We start from the raw sequence: 17,703 nt of genomic DNA, 5'->3' as shown, positions 1-17,703 counted from the left end.
TTGGCAACCAGAAGGCCTAGATCAAGTAGGCCCGACAGACCTGCAGCCACCCCGAGATCCCTGCCCCTACCACCAGTGTTCGGCCCTGTCACAGGGCAGGCCCTGGGCAGGAAATGGGGGCAATTCTGGGGCTGGACAGGGGCAACTTTTGGAGTCCACGGCCCATGGTTAGCACCTAGATAGTGGGGGTCGGAGGAAAATCGGCCTTTTTAAAATATCCTGGTTCCCAAATATCAATGGACAACAAGTTGTACAGGATGTGCCTTCCCTGACGGAATCTTGCTGGGGCTTAGCAATATCATGCCTTACATGTAAAACAACAACTTGCATTTATATAGCGCCATTAATTTAGTGAAACATCCCAAAGCGCCTCACAGCAGCGATACCAGACAAAATTTGACACCGAGGCACATAACGAGATATTAGGGCAGATGACCAAAAGCTCGATCAAAGAGGTAGGTTTTAAGGAGCATCTTAAAGGAAGAGAGAGCGGTGGAGAGGCGGAGAGATTCAGAGAGCGAATTCCAGAGCTTTGGGCCCAGGCAGCTGAAGGCATGGCCGCCAATGGTGGAGCGATTAAAATCGGAGATGCGCAAGAGGGCAGAGTTGGAGGAACGGAGAGATCTCGGGGGGGTTGTGGGACTGGAGGAGGTTAGAGATAGGGAGGGGCGAGCGTGGATTACAGATGTCAAAAACTAGATGATAAAAACAAAAAGAGAATTTACCCCTTTTCTTCCTTCCCAACAGATGAGGGGAAGGTGCTGAAAGTCATTACGATTGCCAAAGAGAATTGGGAAACTGAGGAGTTAATACTGGAGGAGCTCAGTGTCACCCAGGTAACTGCAGATCACTTAGAAAGAACTCTAATTTATATAAAAGCAAAATACTGCGGATGCTGGAAATCTTAAATAAAAACAGAAAATGCTGGAAATACTCAGCAGGTCAGGCAGCATCTGTGGAGAGAGAAACAGAGTTAACGTTTCAGGTCAATGACCATTCATCAGAACTGGATCATTAACCTGAAACGTTAACTCTGTTTCTCTCCCCACAGATGCTGCCTGACCTACTGAGTATTTCCAGCATTTTCTGTTTTTAACTCTAATTTATATCCCGCCTTATCACAGCTCCAGATACATCCCAGAACACTTCACTCACAGCAAAGCTTCAGATGCTCTGTGGATGAATGTAGCAACCAATTTGTGCACAGCAAGATCCCAATAACAGTGATGAAATGAATGTCCAGCTTGGCTATTTTATTTTTCTGGGTTGTGGGAAGAGATATTAACAAGGGCATTGGGTGAATTTCCTACTCCTGTTCAGACACATTAACAATGTGGGATTTGCTGTCGATGCTCGCCAGCAGACTAGTGCCGCTTAATCTCCTCACTGATGGCAAGCACTGGGAGTGAAGGGTGCCCTGGCCCTCTATCCTGAATTAGAGTTTGTCTATTCCAAGGTTTAACCAGAAGGTGGAGTCTGGAAATCGCAGTGAGTGCTGAAGGTATTAAGGAACTGAAGGAATGGCCTTCACCGAACACTGGGGGTTCCCACAGTCTGGAGCCTGGGACTCAGGTGCCGTAAACCTTGGAAACAATTACAAGAAGTGCTGTCCCGTATGACCCGAGACTGAAAAATGTTGGCCTGTCCACCTCCTCCGCCATGCCCCCACCCCATCTCTCTCCCATCACGCCCCCTCCCCACCACGCCTCCTCCACCAGACCTCCACCACACCCCCACCCCGCCACAGCCCCTCCCCACCACACCCACACCCCCTCCTCTGCCACACCCCCACCCCATCTCTCTCCCATCACGCCCCCTCCCCACCACGCCTCCTCCACTAGATATCCGCCGCACCCCCTACCCCGCCATCCCCCACCACAAACCCACGTCGCCACACCCACTCCCCACCGTGCTACGCCCCCTCCCCATCCCGCCATGCCCGCTCCCCGCCACGCATGCTCCCCGCCACGCCCACTCCCCATCCCGCCATGCCCGCTCCCCGCCCTCTCCCCACCCCGCCCTTCCCCTCCCTGCCACACCCACTCCTCGCCATACCCCCTCCCCGCCCTCTCCCCACCACAACCTTTCCCGCCACACCCGCTCCCCACCCCGACACAACCCCTCCCCTGCCACACCCCTGACCCCAGCACTCCACCTCCTCCCCACCCCATCTCTCTCCCATCACGCCCCCTCCTCACCACGCCTCCTCCACTAGACCTCTGCCACACCCCCTCCCCGCCACAACCCCACCCCACCACAACTCCTCCCCTGCTACATCCCCTCCCCACCCCAACATTCCCCGCCACACCCCCTCCCACCACACCCCCACCCCCAGCCCACCACACCCATCCCCCCACCACACCCACCCACCCACCCCACCACACCCCCTCCCCACCTCACACCACAACCCCTCCCCCACCACACCCCTCCACCCCATCCCTCCACACCACATCTCCTCCTCCACCCCCTACCTCACCCCATCTCTCTCCCATCATGCCCCCTCCCCACCACGCCTCCTCCGTCAGACCTCCGCCATGCCCCCGCCCCCAACACACCCCCTCCTCCACTACTACCCCTCCCCACCACTATCCCTGTCCCGCCAACCCCTCCTCCACCACACCCCTTCCTCTGCCTGTTCCTCCTCCTCTCAACTCATCTCCCTCCTCCTCTTCCTCGCCCTCCTCCTCCTCAACCTGCTGTCCTTCCTCCTCCTCCGCCTTCTGTCCCTCCTCCTTCTTCACCTTCTCTTCCTCCTTTCCCTCTTCCTCTGTCATCTTTTCTTCCTCATTCTCCTCCACTTCCTCTCCCTCCACCCCCTCCATCTCTCCTTCTTCTTCTCCTCCTCCTCCTCCTACTTCTCCCTCCTGCTCCTTCTCCCCCCTCCTTGAGCTGATATTCGTTATACCTAAGAAATGGGCAGTGTTTAGATTAAAAATGGTTAAGTAGCGCCAGTTGAAAAATCATCTAGGCTGCATGCAAAATTTGTCCTCACTCCTCCTTAAAATGATTGCAGTCATGATTCTTGTCTTAAAAACCCAAGCTCACAGGCGTAACACTGAAAAGATGGACCAATATCGGGGGCAGTCTAAACGCAAGTAATTATTGTCACAGATGTCTTGTTTTGCACACTTTGTACAAAAATAATAAATTGCAGGACAACGGAGTATTACAGTTTAAACTATTTTAATGAAGCATCAGGTCTGTAAGCTTTCTCAATCAATACCGCACCGTGTGGACAAGATGGAGTCAGGACCCCCTGGGTCTTCTAAACAATAGCAGTCCTTACAGATGCCTGCAGGCCAATGACAACTCAGCATGTGATCACATGTGAATATAATAGGTATTCCTTACAGATGCCTGCGGGCCAATGATAAATCAATATGCAAATGTTACATCCCCTTTCTTTTAAAAGAAAAATGTTATGCATTACTTTTGAACCTTTCTTCTACATAATGTTCTCAGTAGCATCAACATATAAGTAAACTCAACATTTAACTAGCACTGAAAACATCTCAACGTTTCAATAACGATGTACAGTTTTTTTTTAGGGCAGCGATCGGCCTACACCTTTTGACAGTTCACAAATCAAGGATAACTCTAGGCTTGGCCTCTCGTCGGAATGATGGTGTTGTTCCTTGGTGTTCAGGAGGTGCCTGCGATTGCGGCGGTACACCTGTCCTTCTCGGGTGCGGATGTGATACGATCGCTCAATCTCAGCTGGCTGGATGACAACTGCAGGCTTCCAGTCGTCATGCTCCTGGATTCTGACAGATTCTCCATTGTGCAGCGGCGGCAGTAGTCTAGTTGACCTGTCATAGTATCTCTTTTGGTGTTGCTGTCTCTGTACACGTTTTGCATGCGTGACCTGCCAGGGCCTGTCTGGGATACGGTGAGGTATCATGGGCTCTTTGACATTTGATGGGCGGCGTTCTAGACAAATGGAACATTTTCTGACAATGTCCTCAATGTGTTTGCACATTCCGGGCCAAAACATAATGTCACGTGCTCTTTATTTGCATTTTTCCATGCCCATATGTCCAGCATGAATTTTTGTTAACATCTCTTCTCTGAGATTGGTAGGAATGATGAGTTTCTCCCCTTTGAAGACGATTCTGTTGATTTGTGACAGTTCGTCTCTGTGGTTCCAGAATTCAGATATGCTCTGTGGGCATTTCCTCCTTTTCTCAGGCTATCCTTCATGTATGACTTTGCTCAGCAGTGCGAGTTGTGCATCTTTCTCTGTTACTGCTCGGATCTCCTTCAGTTTTGAGTCACTCACAGGTAAGCTGCACATCCATGCCTTCACTGAGGCTGCTGTCCTGGTAGCTAAGAGACTTTCTGGAGAGCGTGTCTGCGACAGGAATGTCTTTGCCTGGACAGTGAATGATTGTGAAGTCGTACTTCTGTAGCTGAAGGATCATTCTCTGTAGCCTTGGTGGGGCTGCGGCTAGTGGTTTCCTCATGATTGACTCGAGGGGCTTGTGGTTGGATTCCACAATGACCTGTCGGCCATAGACGTACTGGTGGAAACGCTTACATCCAAACAGAATTGCATACAGCTCTTTCTCGATTTGAGCATAGTTGATTTCACTGTCTGAGAGAGATCTGGAAGCGTAGCCGATGGGCTTTCCTTCTTGCAGTAATACTGTGCCTAGTTCGTACTTTGACGCGTCCACTTGTAGTTGGAGCTCTTTGTTGGGATCTAAGTAGGCAGGAACCGCTCCTGGTTCTCTGGTGATTAGGTCTTTCATTTTCTGAAATGCTGTGTCATGTTGTTTGTCCCACAGGAACTCATTGGATTGTTTGAGCAACTGACGCATGGGTGCGTTGATTTAGGAGAGGCTCGGGGCAAACTTGGCTAAGTAGTTAACCATGCCTAGTACTGTCTCTAGCTCTGCGCGGTTCTTCGGCGGCTCCATCTTCTTGATGGCGGCGATTTTCTCTGGATCCAGCTTAATGCCATCAGTTGAGAGGTGATGCCCAAAATAACAGATCTCAGTGGATCCCATTATGCTTTTCTCGGGGTTGAGCCGGATACCTTTCTCCTGTGATTTTTGTAGCATTGCACAGAGGTTCTTGTCATGTTCCTCTCTATTCCTGCCATAGATGAGGATGTCGTCTACAATTGCGACTACTCCGTGGAGGCCTTCATAGGTTTCGTCGATCTTCCGCTGGAATTCATCCTGAGCTGAGATAAGACTAAATGGTAAACACAGAAATCGGTAGCGTCCAAATGGTGTGTTGAACGTTGTTAGCTTAGATTACTCTTCCGTGAGCTTTATAGTCCAGTATCCTGATCGTGCGTCCATTACACTGAAGTAACGTGCTCCCACTAGCTTGGGTGTGATGTCATCTAGCATTGGTAGAGGGTAGTGAGGGCGTTTAATAGCCTTGTTTAAATCTCTGGGGTCGAGACAGACTCTGAGCTTGCCTGTACGTGGTTTCTCAACCACTACTAACGCGTTGACCCACTCTGTCGGTTCTGTTTCCCGGACGATGATTTCTGTATTCTCCATGCTCTGCAGCTCCTCCTTCAGGCGACTACGTAGAGCAAGGGGTATCCTTCTTGGTGGGCAAACCACAGGAGTTACTGCTGGGTCAAGGTGAATAGTGCATTCACCTGGGAATAGTCCGATTCCTTTGAAAACGTCAGCAAACTCCTCCTTGACTGTCTGCTTATCAACTGGTGTCGTCAATGATAGCACTAGCTTGACGAGGTTCATGTCTAAACATACCTTTAGACCTAGCACTGGAGGTGCTTGAGTGTCAATAATGTAAAAGTCCAGCATCATGTCGCTTTCGTTGTACTTGCATTTCATCGCGCATGTGCCTTTTACAAAGAGCTGCTCACCCCCATAGCCGGTCAGTCTGCGTGAGGTGGGCTGTAGCTCACACTCATCCTTCAAGCTGTGATACTCACTCAGAGGAATTACATTAACCTGAGATCCAGTGTCTAGTTTAAACTTAAGCTCTTTGCCCTGTTTTCCTATCTCAATATTGGCAAAAGTTTGCTCAGTCTCTGAAATCTGTTTTTTCTGTGACACAGAATCAATAAACAGTTCCTCTGCATTTGGCTGTCATTCACTGTGTGTACTGCTTCTCCGAAAACAGTCTTGCAAACTTTAGCAAAGTGGTTCCATTTACCACATTTAGTACATTGCCTTCCTTTGGCAGGGCAGTACTCCTTTACTCCATGCCAGTTGTTTCCACAATATCCACAATTTTTGAAGCGTTTTATGTCTGTGTCACCCATTTTTAGAACTCTCGCTGTTCTTTCTGTTTTGAAACACGCTCTCTGGGCAGTGTTCTTTGGTGTGTATCTATTAACTGCGTGCACTGTCTGTTCACTTGAGCTGCTCGTGGCGCCGGTTATGGTTTTCAACTGTGCTTGAGCTATCTCGTGCGATCTAGCTATGTCTATAGCTTTGTCCAGCATTAGCCCGGACCCAGCATTCAAAAGTTTCTCTCTCACTTTAGCTGAATGTATTCCAAACATGATGCGGTCTCTGACCATCTCATCTTTATCTGCATATGCACAGTCTTTTGCCAGCAGTTTTAACTCAGTCACGAACTGTTCAAACGACTCACTAGCTCCTTGTACTTTCTTCTGAAACTTGTACCTAGCGAATATCGTATTTGTCTTGGGCATCACATATGCTTCAAAATGGTCAAAATAACTTTTCGGTACCTTTGCTTCATCCGCGGTGAGAGACCATGTGTTAAAAATGTCTCTCCCTTTTTCTCCAATCCACAAGATTAGGTAGTTGCATCTTTCTTCCTCCCCTTTGCTTTTCAGTGGACCCGAGAGCATTAACTCCATGTGTTGCTTGAACTTGCACCATTCTCTATGTAAGTTCAAAGATTCCCAATCCATTCGAGGCAAGGGAGCTCCAACGATGTCCATTTCAAATCCCTGTTCTGACACCATGTCTTGTTTTGCACACTTTGTACAAAAATAATAAATTGCAGGACAACGGAGTACTACTGTTCTGGACCGATGGACATTATGTGACATTCTGGACATTTTACATGCAATAGCACCCTCTAGTGGCGGTTATTGTGTTAACAGTTTGTATGCTGGAAAGGTCATCTGTTCCTTTCTTCTTGTGTGAGGTCATTTGACCTTCCTACCTTTCTTCCTGTTGACCCCAGGAAGCAGTTTTGCCAGGAAGAACCTGACTTGAGTAATGGAGAATTTGCCATGAGAGGTTCCATTACAATCCAGTGTAATCTGACTTCATATGTTAGGCCAAGCGCAATATCTGTGAGTATCTTTAGTTCTTAGCATAATAGCAATGTTGTCAGAGTAATATTTTGATAATACTATGTTTATAAAAGGTTAATATTTAATAGTTACGGAAGTTAGTTCAAATGTTAGTTAGTTATACAATTAGTCTATTCTACTGTTGTAAATATGTTTATATCTTGTGTAATATCAAATGTGTAGTACTCAGTTTATGTACAAAACATACTTTGTCTTTGTTTACAGTTTCACAAATTTGTTCAAGTAAAAGCTTCAAAACAGCAACAGCTTCAGAAGAATTATTTTGAATGAGTGTTTAACTTGCTGGATAGCTAGATACGAGCACGTCTAGCGCGGCCAGTACAGTGAAAAGATAGCAATACGGCTAGCAGTGAAAAGATATCAGTGAAAAGATATCAGTGAAAAGATAGCAATACGGCTAGCTGTGAAGAGCGGAGCAGGAGGAACCCAGAGTAAGCCTTAACCTCATAGAGCACATCTACCTCACATCAACATGTCAGAAGATAATAACGAAAATGCTTTGCAGCAAGTAGAAGACCTTAAACAGGCAGACGAAACTGTAGAACATGACAATCGGTCTATAAGCACCGGTTACTACAGGTCGCAAGTTGGCTCACGGTCATCGGGTGGTTCTAGAGTAAGCATAGCCATCGCCAAAGCACGGGCTAAACTAGTAGCAGCTCAAGCCAGAGCTGCGCATACGGACAGTGAAATAGAAATAAAAGTAAGACAGGCCCGTCTCCTAGCTGAACCCCAAGCAGAACAGGCCCGACTCCAAGCTGAATCCCAAGCAGAACAGGCCCGACTCCAAGCGGAACAGGCCCATCACCAAGTGGAACGCCAGGCTGAACAGGCCCGTCTCCAAGCCACATTAGAGGCGCTGCAGCAACAAAAAGAGATAGATGCTGCATTAGCCGAGACACAAGTATTCGAGGCAATTTTGGAGGGAGCTGATCCCGAGACAGCTTACAAACCTTTAATTCCCGTTCCGTGGCAGAGTCCACGACAGTGCACCATAGATTATGTGAGCGACCATGCCAACATACAGTTTACAGGAGAAAGGAATGGAGGCCCGCACATCTCTACAGACGCAAACACTTCGTATAACATGCCACAAGTTGCCAACCAAGGTCAAAGCAGACGGCGTGCCTCAAGCCGCAGAGTCTCCGCCAGCAGAACGGAAGACACGGTGCAGAGGAATAGGACGCCGAATAGAGAAAGTCAGAGGCAAATCCCCTCTCGGTCCCTTGAGACCCCCAACAGAGCCCCCAGCCAAGGCAACCCTGGCACAGGTCCCAGCACCTACGACCTCGCCAAATACCTTGCACGCACCCAGCTGGTGACTTCGGGGTTAATCAAGTTTGATGACAGGCCAGAGAATTATCGGGCTTGGAAGTCCTGTTTCCACGATGCCATATCGGGCTTAGACCTGTCGGCAGGAGAAGAGCTCGGCCTCCTTATCAAATGGCTCGGCCCAGAGTCCGCCGGACAGGCCTGCAGGATAAAAGCGGCCAATGTGGGACAGCTGCCAGAGGGGTTGAAGAAGGCTTGGGTGAGGCTGGAAGAAAGCTACGGCTCGCCCGAAGCCATTGAAAGGGCTCTCTTTGACAGGTTGGCGAACTTTCCGAGGTTGACGAGTAAGGAACCCCAGAAGCTCCGCGACCTTGGAGATCTGCTGTCGGAACTCGAAGCCGCAAAGCAGGATGGCTACCTACCCGGTCTATCGTACTTAGACACTTCCAGAGGGGTAAGTCCCATCATTGAGAAGCTTCCATTTAACCTGCAGGAGCAGTGGATAACGTTTGGATCAAAGTTCAAGCTAAAGCACAACGTGACATTCCCACCATTCTCTGCGTTCGTTAAATTCATCTGTAAAGAAGCCAAAGCCAGGAACGACCCCAGCTTCAACTTCTTCTCCTCCCAACCAGCACTTGCCAGAAGAGACAAGTTCGGCAGACATGGAAAGACACCAATATCTGTCCACAGAATGCAAGTGTCCTCAACTGAGCACACAAAGATTCAGAAGAAACCTGAGGATATGAGCAAACAATGCCCTATCCACAACAAGCCCCATCCTTTAAAGAAGTGCAGAGGCTTCAGGGAGATGTCCCTGGAAGATCAGAAACAATATCTTAAAGAGAACTCTATATGTTTCAGGTGCTGCTCGTCCATGAGCCATCTCGCCAAGAACTGCAAGGTGGATGCAAAATGCACTGAATGTGAAAGTGATCGGCACGTTTCAGCACTACACCCAGGCCCAGCTCCTTGGAAGTCAGAGACGCCTCCTCCCGCATCAGAGCATGGCGGGGAGAGAGAGGGAGCTGCTGGTACGGAGATTACATCAAGGTGCACCGAGGTGTGTGGAGAAGGAGTGAGCGCAAGAGCGTGCTCCAAGATATGCCTCGTTAATGTGTACCCTGTAGGGCGTCGCACACTAGAGAACAAGCCATCTCAGGTGAGCACACTCAAGACTTCCATCTTGGAGAATGGTCATCCAAGCTACCTTACCCCATGCAGTGGACAGATCCGCGTGGTGTTTGACTCCAGTGCACCATATCAGGGCGTCTCTCTCAACGACGTACTCCTCACAGGGCTCGATCTTAACAACAGCCTCTTGGGAGTGCTCATGAGATTCAGGAAAGAGCCCGTCGCCATCACTGCCGATATCCAGCACATGTTTCATTGCTTCGTGGTGAGAGAAGACCACAGAGACTTCCTCTGCTTCCTGTGGTATCGGGACAATGACCCTAATAGAGACATTGTGGCCTACAGAATGCGTGTCCATGTCTTTGGGAATAGCCCATCCCCTGCTGTCACCATATACGGACTAAGGAGGGCTGCCAAGGACGAAGACGACGACTTTGGCAGTGATGTGAGAGGGTTCATCGAACGAGAGTTCTACGTCGACGACGCACTGAAGTCATTCCCGACCGAAGCAGAGGCCATCAGTACCCTCGGACGAGCCCAGGAACTACTTGCACTATCCAACCTCAGGCTGCATAAGATAGCCTCTAACAGACCAGCAGTGATGGAGGCATTCCCCCCTGAAGATCGTGCTAAGGACGTCAAGGACCTAGACCTCTTCACTGATGACCTCCCCCTACAGCGTAGCCTAGGGGTGTCGTGGAACATAGCAACGTTCGCGTTCCAAGTCCTAGACGCCAAGAAACACTTCACACGTAGAGGAGTGCTCTCTACAGTCAACAGCCTATACGACCCTCTTGGCTTCTTAGCCCCTGTCACCATACAAAGCAGGCTGCTCCTCAGGGAACTCTCCACACGCGCTGAAGAGTGGGATTCACCTCTCCCTGAAGAGATGGAAGCAGAGTGGGACAGATGGAGAGACTCACTCCAAGACTTACAGGAGATCCGAATACCTCGCTGCTATTCGTCTTTCTCTCCCTTAAATGCCCAATTCAAAGAGCTTTGTGTCTTTGCAGACGCATCCGCCAAGGTCATTGCAAGTGTGGCTTATCTGAAGGTCACCACTCAAGAAGGACAAAGCAAAATTGGCTTCGTCTTTGATAGAGGCAAGTTGGCACCCCAGCCAGACCTCACCATACCCAGGTTGGAACTGTGCGTAGCAGAACGCAACCTACCCCCTCACAGCAGTCTACGGAAGCTGCATCCTATCATTGACACCAACGGACCGTCTCCGAGGTGGTTCTTCTTTTGTCGCCAGAGGACTCCAGTGACAAGTAGAGTTCGGACTATGTGGAGTCGTTAATGACTCCAGACGGGGAGTGTTCTGGACCGATGGACATTATGTGACATTCTGGACATTTTACATGCAATAGCACCCTCTAGTGGCGGTTATTGTGTTAACAGTTTGTATGCTGGAAAGGTCATCTGTTCCTTTCTTCCTGTGTGAGGTCATTTGACCTTCCTACCTTTCTTCCTGTTGACCCCAGGAAGCAGTTTTGCCAGGAAGAACCTGATTTGAGTAATGGAGAATTTGCCACGAGAGGTTCCATTACAATCCAGTGTAATCTGACTTCATATGTTAGGCCAAGCGCAATATCTGTGAGTATCTTTAGTTCTTACCATAATAGCAATGTTGTCAGAGTAATATTTTGATAATACTATGTTTATAAAAGGTTAATATTTAATAGTTACAGAAGTTAGTTCAAATGTTAGTTAGTTATACGATTAGTCTATTCTACTGTTGTAAATATGTTTATATCTTGTGTAATATCAAATGTGTAGTACTCAGTTTATGTACAAAACATACTTTGTCTTTGTTTACAGTTTCACAAATTTGTTCAAGTAAAAGCTTCAAAACAGCAAACGGGTTCAGAAGAATTATTTTGAATGAGTGTTTAACTTGCTGGATAGCTAGATAGGAGCACGTCTAGCGCGGCCAGTACAATTACAGTTTAAACTATTTTAATGAAGCATCAGGTCTGTAAGCTTTCTCAATCAATACCGCACCGTGTGGACAAGATGGAGTCAGGACCCCCTGGGTCTTCTAAACAATAGCAGTCCTTACAGATGCCTGCAGGCCAATGACAACTCAGCATGTGATCACATGTGAATATAATAGGTATTCCTTACAGATGCCTGCGGGCCAATGATAAATCAATGTGCAAATGTTACAACAGACTTTTTTCACTTCTTAAAGGGAAGGTTCATTGATGCTGCAGCACCTCATTCTCAGCATTGTTGTGTGTGTAGCTGCCTCAACAACCATAAGAAGAAGGACAAGGAGAAGGAGCACTTATTTACAAATGCTGATGGCAGATTGCCACCCCAGGGAGAGAGCCCGGAAGTTTTCTGAGGAAGTTTTGGAGACATTCGTTTTAGCGGTGGAGAAAAGGCGGGCGGTTCTATACCCCCCAACTGGCAGGAGACCCTTGCCACAAGTCTGCCAGACTATGTGGAGGGAGGTGGCACACCACATCACAGGCAGCACTGTGGTCCCCAGGACCCACACCCAGTGCAGGAGGAAGTTTAACAAGCTTGTGACGCTAACGTGTGGTGCAAACTGTTACGTCCGTGTGTAATTGAGACACGGACTGCAGGAGTTGGTTATAACAGGTGTTTACTGAGTGGAGACAAAACTGGAACTACTATACAAGTTACTACACAGGCTTATATACAGGGGTGGTCACTACTGGTACTGCAGTATACAGGGGCTGCAGAATATAGTTCCTTCTTCAAAGTACATACACTACAATTCCTCCCCTTTTAGCTAAACAGTACATAACATTCGATTAGTAATTAAATAACATATTTACAATTACAGTTGCTATACACATTAGCTGAAGTTAAGCAATTATAAATTCAGTCTTTGAGGAGGCTTCCTGATTCTGTCTGGATAACGCCTCTTTGGGGTATCGGGTTCTTCTGGCAAAGTTGATTCGGAATCAACGTCGTTGTTTGGTTCGTCTGCTTCCAATATCACCGATTCTGAGGTAGATGCAATTGGTACTTCGGTTTCATCACCAGGTGTATCGGATCGTGGTGTGGATTTGACGTTTTCCAGTGACTCTAGAATCTGGTCAGCATGGCGTCTTACAATGCTCTCTCCAACGTCCACGGTATACATTAGAGGACCTTGCCGTGTGCAGATCGTTCCTGGCTGCCATTTCTCTGTGCGGTAGTCCCGAGCCAAAACTGGTTGACCTATCTTAAAACTCCTGGTTGGCCTTTCATTCATATTCTGCCTGTTCTCCACATCTCTTCTGATGTTTGGCTTAACCAAATCCAAGCGGCATCGTAGTCTTCGATTGAAGAACATCATGGCCGGAGTTTGGTTGGTAACCGAATGTGTCGCATTCCGGTAGGCAAACAAGAAGTTATCCACCTTGTGTTGTAGGGGTATGTCTTCATTACCCATGGCCTTGATAGCCTTCTTGAATGTTTGAACGAACCTCTCAGCCAATCCATTGGTGGCTGGATGATATGGGGCGGATGTGTAATGCTTAACACCATTGTTCTTTAAGAACCTCTGGAACTCTTTACACACAAACTGTGGTCCATTGTCGGAGCAAATCTGTTCAGGCAGCCCATTTCTGGCGAATATGGTTCGTAAGACTGTGATCGTTTTTTCTGTGGTGGTTGAGGACATTTTTATTACCTCTGGCCACTTTGAATGTGCATCCACCGCAATTAAAAACATCGAGTCCATAAATGGACCAGCAAAATCAATGTGCACCCTTTGCCATGGAGATGAGGGCCACTCCCATGGATGTAGAGGGGCTTGTGGTGGGGCGTTTTGGACCTTCTGGCATCCTGTACAGCTCTTGGTCATCTCTTCGATTTCTCTATCGATTCCCGGCCACCACACAAACGCTCTGGCTAAGCTTTTCATTTTTACCCCTCCCAGATGACCCTCATGAAGCTCATTGAGCACTCTATCCTTCAATTTGGGTGGAATTACTACTCTGGATCCACACATCAAGGTTCCTCGGCACACTAACAGCTGTTCTCTTCTCGGCGAGAATGCTGGCAACAGTGGTTCGCCATGTGCTGGCCATCCCTTCACCGTTAAATCATAGACCCTGGAGAGTGTCGGGTCATTTCGTGTTTCCTTTTCTATGTTTGCATTCGTCACAGGTAGACATTCGACTATGGTCGAGTGGAATATCTCCGCAGGATCCACTGCAGGTGCTTCTTCCACTGTCGGCAACGGTAGGTGCGACAATCCATCAGCATTCCCATGCTGTTTAGTTCCTTTGTACTCGATGTCATATTGGTGTGCCCCTAGGAAAAGGGACCACCTCTGTAGCCGTTGTGCTGTCATTATCGGGACGCCCTTCTGAGGGTTGAAAATGGAGACAAGAGGTTGATGATCAGTTAGTAGAGTAAATTTCTGACCGTGCAGGTAGTGATTGAACTTCTTCACCCCCCACACCAGGCTGAGGGCCTCTCTGTCAATCTGGGCGTAGTTACGCTCGGCTGAAGTTAACGAGTGTGACGCAAAAGCTATCGGCCTCTCTGAACCATCAAGGAATTTATGTGACAGTACCGCTCCAATGCCGTAGGGAGACGCATCACACGCCAGTCTTATCGGTAGTGATGGGTTGTAGTGAGCCAATACTTCTCTTGAAGTGATTAGGTCTTTACTCTTCTGAAAGGCCCGCTTACATTCATCGCTCCATTTCCATGCTACTCCAGTTTGTAGTAGGGCGTTCAGTGGGTGCAGAATTGTGGACAAATTCGGCAAAAACTTATGGTAGTAATTCACCAATCCGAGGAATGACCTCAGTTGCGACACATTTTCAGGCGCTGGAGCCTTAACTACCGGTTCAATTTTGTCAGGGGACTTATGTAACCCCTCTTCATCAATTACGTGGCCACAATACGATATCTGTTTCTTTAAAAACTCGCACTTGGGGCGATTGGCTCGTAGCCCATGTTCTCTTAGTCTAGTGAGCACCTGCTCTAGGTTGGCAAGGTGTTCACTGTCATTTTCACCTGTCACTAGGATGTCGTCCAAGTAACACTGAGTCCCCGGAATCCCTTGCAGGACTTGTTCCATCGCTCTTTGCCATATCGCCGGAGCTGATGCTACTCCGAATACCAGTCGATTATATTGGTAAAGACCTTTGTGAGTGTTTATCGTGAGATACTTCCTAGAGGGTTCTTCAACCCCCATCTGCAAATATGCTTGTGCTAGGTCAATTTTTGTAAAACGCTTCCCTCCAGATAGTGAGGCGAAAATATCTTCTATCCTCGGGAGAGGATACTGTACTGTGTGAAGGACTGGGTTCACCGTCACCTTGAAGTCCCCACAGATGCGAACCTTCCTTGGCTCCTCAGACTTCTTGTTTAACGTTTTCTTCATGACAGGAACGATGGGTGTCGCCCACTCGCTCCAGCCTACCTTAGATAACATGCCTGCATTCTCCAGATTCTCCAGCTCTGCCTCGACGGCTGGGCGAATTGCATACGGTACCGGTCTAGCTTTGAAAAACTTGGGAATTGCATTCTCTTCTATTTTTATCGAGGCGGTTACGCCTTTAAGAGTTCCCAGTTCTTGTTGAAATACCTCTTTAGCGTTAGCTAAGATTTTTGACAATCGTCCAGGTGTGACGTCGTCATCCTTTTTACCAGCCACCGTCAGTGCCTGAATGGAGTGCCAGTCTAAACTTATCTTTCTGATCTATTCACGTCCCAATAACGGTGGTCCACCATCTTGCAGTATGTACAGATACAATTTTTGTATATCCTTGCCGTTGTATTCGACAGGCACCCTTATTTTCCCTCTGGGGTATACTTTCTGCCCCGTATACGTCTTCAAGACAATGGATGTGTCTTTCAAGGGTATGTGTGAGAATAGCCGCTCGTAGTCTCGTCGATTCATGACGGTCAGGGCTGATCCTGTATCCAATTCCATTTTGACTTGGGACCCTGCTATCGTGAGGGTGACCCAAATGGTTCGGTGATCCTCTTTTGCGATTACGTTGTGAAGTTTGAGACAGCTTAGTCTCTTGTTCCCGGATTCACTATCGCTCTTCTGGTCTTCGGAACTACTGTCCATCATCTTTTGTACTTTCCTGTACTGTTCCTTAGTAGCCTTTTTGTTGTCGTTAGTTTTCTTCCCTGACCTGCAAACTTGTGCAATGTGTCCCATCTTTCCGCATTGCCTGCATATTTTGTCCTTGGACCAGCAATCCTTCTGGTCATGGGTTGTTCTGCCGCAGCGATAACATTTTTCAAATCCCCGTGTCATTTCGTGGGTGCCGTATTCATGTGGCTTTTGCTGTATTTCCGCAGCTCCCCTTGCTGCTGCTTCGTACGATACTGCCACGCTGAAAGCCTTATCTAGCGTCAGCTCTTTCTCTGAGAGTAACCTCTTCTGGGTTCCTTCACTCAGGAGTCCACAGACAAATTTGTCCCGTAGGGTATCTGCCAGTCCTGCTCCGAACTGGCAGTGCTTTGATAGCTTGCGTAGTTCTGTAAGGTAATCAGCATTGCTCTCATTTTTATGCTGATTTCTGTTGTGGAATTTAAATCTTTCTGCTATCAGCAGCGGTGTAGGATTTAGGTGTTTCTGTAGGATATCAACAATTTCGTTAAAACTCTTCGCCATCGGTTTGGCTGGAGTGATCAGGTTCCGCAATAGGCCGTACGTTCTTGCGCCCATTAAGTTTAGTAGTACCGATGCCTTTTTCTCATCGGCTACTTCATTTGCCTTGCAATATACTTCGACTCTTTCCACATACGTGGTCCAGTCTTCTATTGCATTATCGAAGGCAGTGATATTGCCAGTCTTCAGCATCTTGGAGATCTAAGATGGCGCCTCCCGCGCTTTGCCTTCTTCCCCGATTGAACAAAATGGCACCTCCCGCGCTTTGCCTTCTTCCCCGCTGGATTAAGATGGCGCCTCCCGCGCTTTCTGTCTTCTCCCATGCTGCTAGCACTGTTGCTGGTGTTTTTATGCCTTGATGGCGACGCCCTATGGTCTTCGCGCACTTCCCCCCCGCGCTGCTGCTAACGCCGCTCTCCGCGGTCCCCGTGGCAAACTGCAGCTCCTCGCGGCTTTCTGCGCTTCTAATTTCTTTTATTTCAATTACTGCTCCCGTCATCAGAGCAAACCCTACGGGACACTTTCCTCCCTCTTCTCGGGTCTGTACGCTGCCCGGCTTCGTAGCACCGGCCACGCCCTGTGTGCTCCACCCTCTCTCTCTCTCCTCTTCCCAACAACGCTGCTCGGCCCCGTTGAAAAGCCACCCGATCGAGCTCTAGCCCGCCGTAGCCCAGGAAGGATCAGTGTACTACCTGCCACCAGCCCGATTAGCTGGAACACCACAGACAGGATAACCAAGCCCCGCTCTCGACAGCCTCTCCTGCAAATCTTCGAATTCGATGAATCAGAGGTGGTTGCCCACGGTCGACGCCCGTTTCTTCTGTTTGTTTTTTTTTCTTTTCTTCCTTCTGGCCTCGACCTCTAACAACTTCGCTTCAGGGATGGATCCCCATGAGGTGGTGCAGAACTGTAGGTAAGTTCGGATCTGTTCGTCGCCAGTGTTACGTCCGTGTGTAATTGAGACACGGACTGCAGGAGTTGGTTATAACAGGTGTTTACTGAGTGGAGACAAAACTGGAACTACTATACAAGTTACTACACAGGCTTATATACAGTGGTGGTCACTACTGGTACTGCAGTATACAGGGGCTGCAGAATATAGTTCCTTCTTCAAAGTACATACACGACATAAACCATACAAATTTTTTCCCCATGGTGTTTACCCTCGGTGCTATTTATTTATTGTGTGCTGGTTGATCCCTTTAGTTAAATGTTAATGAAATGAATTCTGTGATGTCTGAATCTCTGTGTTTGTTTCTCTGCAGAACCTTTCCCCAATCCTCAGCATGAAGCTTTCTTCCAAGCAGGTAGTCACATCAGACTGCAGTGTTAAGCAGACACTGCTCCCCAACTCACTCTGTCAATGCCACGATTATTATTTAATAACTTTCTATCACAGGCCCTC

General features: G+C 48.2%; 1 protein-coding gene across 3 annotated transcripts in view; it reads left to right on the top strand.

Moving 5' to 3' along the window:
* LOC147110874 (uncharacterized) overlaps positions 1–12,583 on the top strand; it is a 116,917-nt gene extending 104,334 nt beyond the window's left edge. For all 3 annotated transcript variants that reach the window (XM_086001241.1, XM_086001240.1, XM_086001239.1), the window contains exons 3-4: positions 748–836; positions 7,490–12,583. In XM_086001241.1, coding sequence (XP_085857367.1) covers positions 7,758–10,991 — 3,234 coding nt within the window. In that variant the 5' untranslated portion in view covers positions 748–836; positions 7,490–7,757 and the 3' untranslated portion in view covers positions 10,992–12,583. The remainder of the gene's footprint in view (positions 1–747; positions 837–7,489) is intronic.
* Positions 12,584–17,703: the final 5,120 nt, after the last annotated feature.

Source organism: Somniosus microcephalus, chromosome 11 (assembly GCF_052327205.1).
Source record: "Somniosus microcephalus isolate GS21.2 chromosome 11, FLI_Smic_1.0, whole genome shotgun sequence".
NCBI classification, from domain to species: Eukaryota; Metazoa; Chordata; class Chondrichthyes; order Squaliformes; family Somniosidae; genus Somniosus; species Somniosus microcephalus.
Note: the sequence above shows the minus strand (reverse complement) of the source record. Positions and strands in the feature narration are given on the sequence as shown.